The sequence below is a fragment of the Globicephala melas genome, chromosome 6 (assembly GCF_963455315.2).
Source record: "Globicephala melas chromosome 6, mGloMel1.2, whole genome shotgun sequence".
In the NCBI taxonomy this organism is placed as follows: domain Eukaryota; kingdom Metazoa; phylum Chordata; class Mammalia; order Artiodactyla; family Delphinidae; genus Globicephala; species Globicephala melas.
In genome coordinates, this window is record NC_083319.1 from 58,626,914 (window position 1) to 58,640,035 (window position 13,122).

Here is a 13,122-nt window from a genome sequence, read left to right on the forward strand (position 1 = left end):
TCCTATTCTGTGAAAGTCTATGTAGCACCACTTGAAACCTTAATAAAATAAAGAGTGGATAAGCTTTTGATGTGTCTATAAAAAGTTCATTCTGTCTCTTTGTATGTAAGTATGTATGTATGAATATATATGTGTGCGTATGCAAAACAGTCAAGTTTGTAAACCATGCAAAATATAATATTAAAGTGTGTCACATTTCTTTTAATTGTCTGATTTTAAGAATTACCTTCTGCAATATTACTTATTAGCCTGCCTGGAATTCAAAGCAGACATACAATACTGCATTGATTTACATGCTTCAGTTTTAAAAAAGGAAATTTTATGGGAATAAGCTATCATCAGTAAGGGACTAAGCAACAGAATCCTAATGCTTTTCACATGAATAATCATGTGTTGAGGAAAAATATGAATTTTATCATCGAAAACCCTGAAAGATTTCAAGTATCTATAGAAAATGAAATGATGGAAGACTTGCTTATATGAAAGGAAATTCATCTTCTAAAAAAATGTAAATTTCATGTTTGCTGATAAATCTAAAAATCAGGTCAATAGAGCATTCTCTTTATAAAATTCAATGTATTCATTTTATACATATCTATGTCACTAGATAAAACGACATAAAAATTTTTAAAATCACATATAAAATGTAAAATATTTTAAAAATCTAAGGAAATAAGCCCATAAAACTGTTCAATTTAAGGTAAATGGTTAATAGACTAATTATAGAAACTTATTAATAAAGAGCAAACAATAGTATTATAAGTCACCAAACTTTCCATCAAAAACAACCTGCCATATAATACTTTATGCAAAACAATCGTCCCTAGACACAATGAACTCCACTGTGATAAACACAACTATGCTTTAGAGTAACAGTTCCCAAAAGAATTTGAACCTGAGGAAACAAAATACAATTTAGGATTGCAAATATACTTGTGATTATTCCATTGTTCCTAAATTTGTACAGACTTTCTGTGAATGTTCCAAATTTCCACATAAACTACTTGCAAAGTTAACAAACTACGAAAAAAATACGTGACATGAAGACTTGGTCATCAGCAAAGTTAAAACCTGTGTGCTTAAAAAAGATAAAAGTTTGGTCTTTTGCTGTCTCTTTAGTTTGCTAAGCCCTCCTCTGATTATTTTGCAGCTTTCTCAATCTGAATTTTGCTTTACAGCTTTATAATTCATTAAATGGGGCCTGATCCAACGCCTTTACCCATTTTTCTCAAGTAGGTTTCCTAACTTCCCTGAATGTCTTTCAATTTTGGAAGTGGGAGAATGGGATCTGTCATTTGGACCCAGTCTGGAAACCAAGGTCATGGCGCTCTACTCCCCCAAATTGGACACTTGCTAGTATAGAGACTACCAACTATTAAATATTAATTAGCAGGTTTGTTGTTGGTGGGGATAAGAGCTGGCAACGCCTCCTAGGGAAGAAAAGGGCAGAAAGTAAGCAAAGAGAGACACCTACTTGACTGCATGGTTCTTGCTGATATTTCAGCTGTGGAAGCACCCAGGCCTTGGGGAGAGCGTGCAGCCAGACGGAAGTAGTACAAGCTGTTTGGTCTCAGCCCTTGCAGTCTATAAGATGTCCCTGGCTCAATGGTAATCCGTTGCTGTGGATAAGTAACAAGGGACCTTGGTCATCTTCGTTAAGATTTGTGCATATATATATATATATTTTGTGTGTGTGTGTGTGTGTGTGTGTGTGGTATGCGGGCCTCCCACTGCCGCGGCCTCTCCCGTTGCAGGAGCACAGGCTCCGGACGCGCAGGCCCAGCGGCCATGGCTCACGGGCCCAGTCGCTCCGTGGCATGTGGGATCCTTCCGGACCGGGGCACAAACCTGCGTCCCCTGCACTGGCAGGTGGACTCTCAATCACTGCGCCACCAGGGAAGCCCAGTGCATATATTTTTATCACACTGCCCAGAACATCAGATTTCTGTAATCAGGGTTATAATGTCATCAAAATATCACAAACATAATCAACAGTGAGTATCAAGGACTCTACTAGGGGAAGTACGTAATGAAGATACCAGTTTAAAAGGCAAGTTTCTACAACAAATAAGACAACTGTTAAAAAGGAAGTCAGGGATCTACCAAACGATGACACAGTTTTCCAAATGCATCAGATAAGAGGGAGTGAGAGGCCCACCACCCATGAATGCATTCAACCTTTAAGTCATGTCTGTTGCGGTGACACTGCCCACAATGGAAACTGACCCCCGCCCCTGACAATGGCCTATGCCTAACATTCCATTTGAAGAGATGTCTAGCTCATCTCCCGTGACCATCTGCAACGTAAATAGGGGCAAAGAAAATATGGCCGGAAGTAACAATGGAAACCGGCATACAGTTCACGTGAGGTTGTTATGAAAGAGATCTGGAATTGCCAAGGCCTGAGGGAATAAAAATCGGATGTCAGTTACTGAAGAAAGATGGATAATGTATATGAAACTATACTGTTACCCTAGGTTGATTTCAAATCAATTTTAACACTTCCTTTCTTTGTGAATATGGAAACTACAGCTAGAAAAAAGAAATCACAAACTCTTCTATAACTGTTAACATCATAAAGGGCTTTTGAAATAAGGTTTTTTTACTTGAATATGGTAACTTATTTTTATGCTTGAAATCTGCCTTTGCATTTTAGCAAAGATATAGCTATCTATGGGTAGTCAATCTCAGATTGAACATGAGCCTGTAGTAAACCTTAAAATGCATGCTATTATGTAGTCTAGTAATGGCATCAATAATCTTATAAGGCTTTTTATCGAATAGCATTTGCTGTTCACACAAACAGAAGTCAGTCAAGGGCAGTTCAGATACAAAACTAGAGAAAACACCCCTAGGGTGTTCTGGCTTGCAAATACAAAATTTTCAGAAATTTCAGATTTACCAAATAACAAGAAAAAAAGGAATTTCCTAAATAAACAATTGTAAAGCAGAGTAGGTATGCCAATAGTCAAGTATCCATAGTGTTTCCAAAGGACTGGCACTCTCTTTAACTGTTTTTATTTTATTTGTTTTTTAGTTGGGTAATGGTAAGTATTTAAAATAATTTAATGCTAATTTATGTCTTATTACAAACACCAACAGCTGTAACACGAGTACTTTACGTTATATATCAGCACTTCAGTTCTAGAACTTTTTGAGTGATTAATTTGTATCAGCTTTGTTAGCTAAATCTAAAAGCATTGCTTTTAGAACCTGGTCTTTGGAGATTCTGCTCACTTCAAAGAGATGTAATAAAATAGAAGTTTACAGTAGCATATTAATGTATTATAGCATTCAAAATGATGAGCCACAAGTTAATTGGTAACAGTTCATTTAGTATGTGAGTGTTTAAGAAAGGTATTCTTTTTTTAGAACTTAGGGGCTGTTTTGCTTTGTGAAGATATTTTTAAGATAAAGGATGCTAAGAGGTACAACAAAATGGCTTGGTGGATTGAGTTTTCACATAGAGTTTTACCAACTTTTTTGTCCTAATGTTCCCCTTAATGGGTTTTACGATAACAAAAGAAACATATTTATTACTATCCCTTTCTGAAAATATTAGATGTATCTTAATACTGATTTATATAATCTATTCAAAGTATACCCAAGGGCCGGTATATCCTAATGGTTAAGAACATAGATTCTGGAAATTGTCTAGATTCAAATTCCAGCTCTACCATTCAGTACTATGAGGCTCTGGGCAAATTATTTAATCATTTAATTTTTTCCGTGTCTCCATTTTGTTATAATATGTGAAAGAGATTAATAATAGAGGCTGACTCAAAGCACTACTGTAAGGATTGACAATATGTGTGAAACCGTTATTATAGTGCCTGTTAATGTATGTGTTAGTTATTTTGATTTTTATTTCTCTTTTCAGTAACTATTAACAATTTCTAGCCTTCCACAGTCTGTTATTTTATTTGTGTAACATAAACTATATATATATATATATATATGTATGTATTTTTACATTCATATCAAACAACCACTGGCATACAAACAAACATTTGCTATGGGGCATCTTTCTCTGAAACCAGTTTAGACAAATTCATCTACCCAAAGCCTTGGAGCTCACTTAGTCATGTGTTAAGAGTGACTTAAGCATTTTAATGCAGAAAACAAAGAAAGGAAATCCCCAAATCTCAAGGAGTATATTCTTTTACAAGCAGATACTTCCATAAGTAACTTAGAAACCAGAATTATAAAAAGAAATTTCCAATACAGACAATAGCTGTTTTTTGTTTCTTTTGTCCTAACCCCAGCAAGTCTCCAAATACTCTTTCTGTTTTTTTGGTCAAGCTTCTCTTTTGATGAATAAATCTTTTCCACCAAGGTCCTCTGTAGATATCTGACCTTTTAACAGAACTTGGGCAATTACACAAAATGAGAGCAGCGCTTGGGTGTAGAGAATGACGACAAGGCGAAAAGCACAGTCCTACCTCTTTTCCATGCTCCCCATCTTTGTAGACCAGTTCATAGCTGGCGATGGTGTCTGAACGTGGAGGCGTCCAAGAGAGCAAAATACTTGTTTCCGATTCAGGTTCTGCCTTGAAGTTTAGTGGCTGCCCTGGCACTAAAATCAGGGAGGCAAAGGAGTGAGCTCACCATCACCAGAAATATTCAGAAGTTCTTTCATTAACTGTTTAAAATTTTCACTCAGTGTCTGCACGTATTAGCTTAATGGAGAGCTAGGTGCCTTACATTGTCCAAGTTAGCCTGTCAATATAAAGCCCAGTTTTCCTCCTTTAAGGGACAAGAACAATGTTATAAATACTGTGCTTGTCCCTGAGTGGTTTAATATATATGCAAGATGTGGAATTAGCAAATGTAGAATATATCAGTCTCTGAATTCAACTTTAAGAATAATATTTACTTTATAATATCATTGTAAGTAATAAATGTGATGATTTATATAAAGCACTTGGGATAAATATTGCCTAAATCACACCAATTGTTAAATACATAAAAGCTATTGTTCTTTTACAACTGAGTGGGAACTTATTCTCTAACGCTACAGTTTACTTTTAAAATTATTTCCAATTAGGTTTATAAAATCCCACCTCTACTCCATTAACAAAACCTACAGGCAAGCAGAATCATTAGTATTTTTTTCTTACCAACCCACGTTTTAAAAAGATGTAAAAAAAAAAAAAGAGAGAGAGAGAATTTAAAAAACTAACAATTCTTTCTAATCTCTAATGACTTTAATATGAGTTAATACACTAGACACAATATAAATTTAATATTGTCCCTAGTGAGATGGAGCTAAATTACTACACAAGTTGAAAAATGTATAGAATACACTTATTATCACAAATATAGGAACTTAACAGAGGTCATCTATAATTCTCGTATTAGTCATGTAATCCATGCAATAGACAATTTGGAAAAGCTATATATCATATGTAATCAAGAATGGGACATCAATCCAGTTGAAAGCATCTTACCCAAATGTTGAATTACAATAAATTTTACTAACCCCAACCTCCTAGTTAGCAACTAATCCCACGAGGTCCTCTATCCATTATACACAAGGCTAATGCACTTCAGGGCATCAGTAGCACAGCTACTCTTACTTACATTGTTCTCAGCCAATGTCTACTCTAATTGGTTGGTGCCCATGCCTTAGCGGCCATTAAATATTTTGATCATTACCCCGGATATTGCGGCATGTTTCAAAGTGCCATAGCTGAACATATGTCCATATTCCCACAAGTTCACATGAGAATTCCGTGTATATTTGTAAAAAATAAGAATAATACTTCACTCCAGAGGGGAAAAGAACACCTAAAGTATTTTTGGCAAATAAGCATGAACATTCAAAAACATATACAAATAATATAACTTGTAGCTGATGTATGACATCAATTTCTTAAACAATACCTAAAGCATCATTTTCACCATAAAGAAGGTCTTTGGAGATATAAAATGCATTACTTTCTTTTCTTTCTATAGTCATCTCTCTGTAGCATGATGAAAAAAATGCCTTTTGTTTAAAAAAAGATTAAAATCTAAAGGGGTCTACAATGGTTTCTGGAATCAATCCCTAATCATCATTTCATTACTCTGGTCTGTTAACCTGTGACTCTGTGTGTGTGTGTGTGTATACACGTGCACACACTCATGTTTGGACTGATGCTTAAGGCCACCAATAATCAGTGCTTCACATTTCTAATTTCATTCATTTTCCTCTCTCTCCTTCCATATCACAGACCTCGAGATACTCATTAATTTGATGCCTCCAGGAATGTACTTTCTGAACTGAGTATCTATTTTTTTTTTTAAGTACCTGCCCAGTGGGTGACCTAACACAATCATTCAGACTGAGAGGTGAGAGGTAGAGACAAAAGAAGATAAAAGATCAAGAGCAAGAGAAGGTAGAACAGAGGGAAATAAGAAAAACAATCAGGCAAATAACAAAACAAATAGAAAATGCATTACTTCTAAAAAGAAAATACCAATAGCACAGGTAGGAGCAGCGATGGAAGCCAAGAATGATCAGACAGATGGGGAAATTATGATTGGATTCTAATATTCTGATCATGAAAGGTTTTCTCAGTCTAAAAATACACACACCTATGCATATGTATGCAGTCACTGCTTTTTCTCTAGTTTTATTCCCTTTTTCTTTCCCCAACTTCCACACATCTGGGAAAGAAGAACACCTTGTTATAACTTCTGACTTAAACCAAACCAAATAAAGTGCTGTCAAGAATTAAAAACATGGACAGTGTTGAAGGGCTGCTCTCAGGATAATAATTGCTTGTTACGTATTTCCTCCCTGCTAAGGCTAATAATAAATTGAGTGACAGTGATTGAAAACATTGTGGGAATCCAATTAACTTTTTCTTACTTAGAACTGTTTACTTTTTTGCTTTTCATTTGTCTCAAACAAATTCCTGGTAGGTCTCAATGTTTCACCCTTGTTTAGTGCCACACACTTCCTTTAATTCTCTAATTCTGTTTGGTTCTATTCAAAGCCCTCTCCTTCTAAATAATGAAATAGCTACATCAAAGCCTCAGAGAGTGTACTGTCCATTTTATTTTGGGACAAAGTAAGTAGGAAGTGGCCACACGACTGGATGGTGAGTCTCTTCGAATAATACAAACAGGGTTCTCCTCCTCTGCTTTCAACATCTTCTTTTGAAGTGGTCTGGAGGGGAATTTAATAGATTTTAAACTTGTGGTCGAAACACCAATGCCTAGAGGTGCCGGGCAGATGACTTAGATGAGTGCAGAGGCCATGCAGGCCCAGGGTCAACGGGGGAGTGCCTGGGCCACCAGGAGTCAGTGATGCTCAGAGCCAGGACACGGCTGCCTTGTGGAATGTGGGTCCAGTCTTGCCCAAGGTTCTGATTTTTCAGCAGAAGTTGATAATGAATCTTCTAGGTAAAATCTTTTAACTTTTTACAATCAGAAATAAACTGAATTAGTTGAAGTTAACCGAAAAACACTGTATTAGGCAAAATGTGTCTACAGGCAAAATCCAGCATAAGGACCAGGGCTTTAAAAGATCTTTTTATTATATCAGACTCTATGCCCATACATGTCTTAGGGGTGACGCTACTCAGACTTTCTTGGGAATTGTGGATTCACCTAAAGATGTTGCTTCCTCAGGATCATTTAGTCATTACTGAAACAACCACAATGAAGCTGAGGCTTCAAAGGAAAAGAAAAAAAGCTGTGAAATTAACGTATTTATTTATACATTCCCCAAACATAATAGTCCTAATGATCATAATATATGTTTACTAGAAAACACGTTAGTGGACTCCAAACTGTCATATTTATTTTGTCTGTGCCACTTGGAGACACAGGGAATACTTCATCATCTGTCAGTTAGATTTTTATACCAAATACCGTGGCTACAAAGGTTCTATTAACATTTATATTTGTTTTCTCATATCCCTTCTCCCTCCTTCCCTCCCTCCCTTACTGTCTTCCTCTCACTCTCCCCATCTCTATAGATAGATAGATAGATAGGTATAGATATTTGTATGTATATATATTTAATGCTCTCACAGTCTTGACACCTCAAACTTACTGACATTCTTTTATCTTCACTTACTTCATGTTTTTCTCTATATATTTTATTTAAGAGCTTTTCTGTGCTGTAGCATTTTCCTCATCAATTAACCAAAGATACATTTTAAGGAAAAATCTGAGATTCTGGAAAACACACGGGAGAATAAAAAGAACCCATCCAGAAACCTTAGTGCAATCATCTACATTAAAAAAAGACGTGTTAATGTTGACCATAAACCAATAGAATTTAGATGTGGAAAGAGGAAAGAAAAGTAGGAACACAAATTTTTCTTTAAAATTATATTTAAGACATCCTTATATTTGGTGAAGTGGTGTTGTTATACCCTTCTTCTTGACTGCTTATTTAATGTCCACAAGGAAATACAAATATGAGCTGTCAATTCCCTAAAATAAGATTATAACCCCATTGAGAAATGGGAAATATTAGAGCAGTAATACTAGTATACTCCATATATCTGAAGGCAACTCACAGAGAATGGAGAATGAGTAAGAAGCGAGAAGAAAATCTGCATGTCATCTGAACTCTGATGATATTGGAAGAGATCAATATTTGACTAAATTTTAGGGAATATCTCTGAAGAGAAAGGAGTTAGCACATATAAAATGGCTAAAAACCAATTTCACCTCACCATAATATAAATATGAAACGTTACCAAAAAGACTAAAAAACACATTATTACTAAAATGTCTAGTGCTCTAATAAGGTACATATTTTAAAATGTATCTAGCATATTGACAAATGATAATAACAACAATAAAAGCAACAGCCAGGATTATAGTGGCAGTAAAACAAAACAAAACAAAATTCAAACAAGGAGTCTGATTTGTAAGTGCCGCAGATATATCATTGACAAAATAAGTACTTAATACACAAGCACCTGCACAAATCTTACTCTCAACTGTCATTAAACATCAATAAGAAAAAGTTAAAGTTTTATTACAGTTGTATTTACAACCAGCACTCCTTTACTCATTGCTAAAACTATTTAGAGAAAGAATTCAAATGGGGCTCATAATTTTTGCTATTGGAAATCAGTCTTTTCTAGTTTGCTTATATAGGCCTGTTGATATATAGTAATGAAATGGTTTATAAAGTACTGGAAACCTAAAGCACAATGTCTCTAAAATGTCATAGTTTTATAACAATTTTGCTTCTTCAAAATGTTTAAAGTTGATGCTACTCATTAATATTTATTTATTTAATGTGTATAATCATTTTCCTTCCAAAGACCTATACTATTAAGGTGTGTACATATAAATCAGTACTTTCCCCAAGAATCTATTAAATGCATAGAAGAATTAGAGGTAAGATATGTTTTCTAAAGAAAGTTCAGGAAAAAGACACACATTGGGATTTAACAGCTTTAGAATGCCTCCAATTAGCAGGAACAACAAGCAACATTTATGTTAGTGCATTAGGTTTAAGATGTTAATTTATTACATTTCCTTATCAGAGTTTTATTTGTACTTCTTTTGTAAAATACAGTTACCCTATGTTCTTATTATAATTACGTACAAGAGAAAACTATATGAGACATCCTTCCCGAATGTGTTTTTTCATAGCAGAGACTTTTTTCTAGCACAACATAAATACTTCCCATGTCAATGGCCATATGGTCCATGTATTTCCAAGGTGAATTACTTGCAAGTCACTATAATGCCAGAAGTTAAAGCTATGGAAAACTTGGAAGATTAACCAGTATTTCTAGAAAATAATCATTTTAACCAAAATCTTTTCATATTTAAAACCATGTAAAGATTACTTAATATTTTCATCTGTACTAATATTCATAATTAAGGGGATATATTACTGACTATAATATAGATCATATTTTGACTTTCTGTATTACCAGAAATATACAAACTTACATCAATCCTCCATTTATATCAATACATGTGACAATAATCTTAGATAAGATCAAAAGTAATAATGTCCCTCTTAAACTCACTTTATTTCTAAATACTGTTTCTGCACAGTCTGATTTTAAACGAAAATAGGAATATTACTGTCAGGGAATCAAAGAAAATAAAATGAAATGTATACCTTTTAGATAAAGTAGACAAAAAAGTGTATCTCTGTGTATATGAAATTAAAATATTTGAGAAGTTCATGCATGTTATTGATCAGTACATTTTTGTAGGTTTGGAAAAGATAAAATTGTAGTGAGAAGAATCATAAACTTAAATCTTATATAACCTAACTAAAAGAATCTTTCATAATGGTTTTATGTCTTTGTCTAGCAGTGATCCTATGAATCAGCTAGTCAGGAGCAGCTCAGAATTAATTATATCAGAACTAACATCATTGTATTTGGCAGGTGTGCACTAACATCAAATGGCCTTTGTTAATTAAGCCTAGAGAACAGATCAAATCATAGTGCCATTTTGGAAGGTTTTCCTAGCCTATTGATCTCGGCAGGCACAAGTCATTATGTCATTATATATCTTCTCAATCAATGGGTATTAAAATTACAACTATTATGGAAGGTTCTAGGAAATATCTTAATATAAAAAAAGTTAAACAGAGATTGAGAACAGCTATTTTAATGCATCTGTGATCCATTCATCTAGATTTGTTTTTAGGTCCGGAGTCCCTGGATCACATTAACTCAATTGCTCCTGTCATAATGTTACCTTCACTGAGTTGTGATTTATGTTACATTATGTCCCCTGGTAATACAGAAAAACAAAATATGATCTATTTAAACATCAGTTCTGTATCTTTCATTAAAAAGTGACTGAAAGCATTACTGTCATTTCATGTTCTGAATATAAGGATTCTCACGATTCTCAAGGATTCTTATGTTTTGGTTGAATTTAGTTTCAGTAACTATTTGGTTTCTTAGATAGCTAAATCCTTCTGTCATAAGAACATAATATTATGAAACGCTACAGATTTGTATGTTTAAATTTGTAGTTAGAAAATTAAGAACCAAACTTAGTGACTGAGTATGATAACGTTCTATAAAAAAGGTATTCCTTCTACTTCTTAAAAAATTTTTTTTAATGTCTAAATGGTTTAATGTACTTCTGCACTGGGATAACCTAATAGCCACCTCAAGTATTTCAGATGTAAATCATATACAATTCTTTTTTTTTTTTTTGCGGTACGCGGGCCTTTCCCTGTTGTGGCCTCTCCCGTCGCGGAGCACAGGCTCCGGACGCGCAGGCTCAGCGGCCATGGCTCACGGGCCCAGCCGCTCCGCGGCATGTGGGATCTTCCCGGACCGGGGCATGAACCCGTGTCCCCTGCATCGGCAGGCGGACTCTCAACCACTGCGCCACCAGGGAAGCCCTCCTTTTTTTAAAAAAATAAATGTATTTATTTATTTTTGGCTGCATTGGGCCTTCTTTGCTGCACGAGGTCTTTCTCTAATTGTGGCGAGTGGGGGCTACTCTTCGTTGCAGTGAGCGGGCTTCTCATTGCGGTGGCTTCTCTTGTTGCGGAGCACGGGCTCTAGGCATGCAGGTTTCAGTAGTTGTGGCACACGGGCTCAGTAGTTGTGGCTCACGGGCTCTAGAGCACAGGCTCAGGAGTTGTGATGCACGGGCTTATTTGCTCCACAGCATGTGGGATCTTCCTGGAGCAGGGCTCGAACCTGCATCCCCTGCATTGGCAGGCAGATTCTTAACCACTGCACCACCAGGGAAGTCCCATATATAATTCTTGAATAGAGGTATGAATACATGACACCCTGTGTTTGCTGCCTCTATTTATTTATTGAGCACCTAGTGGGCACTAAAACCTAGTAGGCACCAAAAAATAAGACATTAGCAAATTATTAATTTAAAAGATAACGGTGCTTAAAGGTATCTAGAGTGTCCACTTAATGACCCAAAGGAAGTTCCTGAATCTTTTTACCTTCATCGATCCTCAATTTACTCATTGGCAAATGAGATAATTCCACATCTACCTAATTGAGCAGTAAGAATTAATACACCTATTAGCAGAGTTTCCAGCACCTGGCAATTATTATGATGGTGATTATATATTATTGAAGTTATAAAATATTTCTATCCGTTATCTAATCGATAGCCTTGTTACGGTTGAACTGTGTCCCACAAAATTTCATATGTTGAATTCCTAACACCAAGAATCTGAGAAAATGACCTTATTTGGAAATAGGATTGTTGCAGATGTAATTAGTCAAGATGATATCATTAGGTTAGACCCTAATCCATTATGACTGGTATCTTATAAAAAAGGGAAATTTGGACGCAAGAGACAAGCGCTTAGGGAGAATGCCATGGGACCATGAAGGCAGAGATCAGGGTGATGCTCCCACAAGCCAAGGAACAGCCAAGACCACCAGCAAACCACCAAAAGCTAGGCGGGAGGCCCCGCATCTCCCTCACAGCTCTCAGAAGGAACCGATCCTGCTGACACTTCGTTCTTGAACTTCTAATCACTAGAACTGCAAGGTGATAAATTCCTGTTGTTTAAGCCACCCAGTAAGTGGTATTTTGTATGGCAGCCTTAGAAAAAAACCCACTACCACTAAACTCTATAAAGTGGTTATTATTTTAGATGAGAAAACTGAAGTTCAGAGAGATGAAGTAACTTGTCCAAGGACATGGAGTTAAAAATGGTAGTTTGGGATTCAAACCCTGGTTATGTTACTCCAAGATCAGGGATTTTTAAAATATCAAAGCTGAAACATCCGAAAACCTAAAAGTGGAGTATAGGTATACACTCTTCCTATATACTTTCTTATATGCTTTAACGGTTATGGAGCTGCTCAAATAGTATAATAAAAAAAATAATCTCTTAACAGTTGACTACTTTCAGTCAAGAAAAAGATTCACTGATTTCTACATTTTCCGATGAGAAACTTATGGAAAAATTAATCTACAATATTTTTATGCATATTAATATAACAAATAAATACAGAAGAAATGAAAATGCCAAATAGGGAAGGTATATGGATGATTTTCACTATAATTATGATAAAACACTCTGTACTTTTTTGATATTAGAAAAAGGGATAAATCCATGAACAAACCAATAAGAACCAAATAACAGTATGAAAAGAAAATGAAGCCAGGCAAGCTGTAAACATGCTCTGAGACTCC

At 35.4% G+C, this 13,122-nt stretch overlaps 1 protein-coding gene across 16 annotated transcripts in view; it reads right to left on the bottom strand.

Moving 5' to 3' along the window:
- PTPRD (protein tyrosine phosphatase receptor type D) overlaps positions 1-13,122 on the bottom strand; it is a 2,143,764-nt gene that overhangs the window by 178,080 nt on the left and 1,952,562 nt on the right. For all 16 annotated transcript variants that reach the window (XM_060300920.1, XM_060300919.1, XM_060300918.1 and 13 more), the window contains 2 exons: positions 4,443-4,576; positions 1,475-1,619 (listed from right to left, as the gene is read on the bottom strand). In XM_060300920.1, the coding sequence (XP_060156903.1) occupies positions 1,475-1,619; positions 4,443-4,576 (279 nt within the window). The remainder of the gene's footprint in view (positions 1-1,474; positions 1,620-4,442; positions 4,577-13,122) is intronic.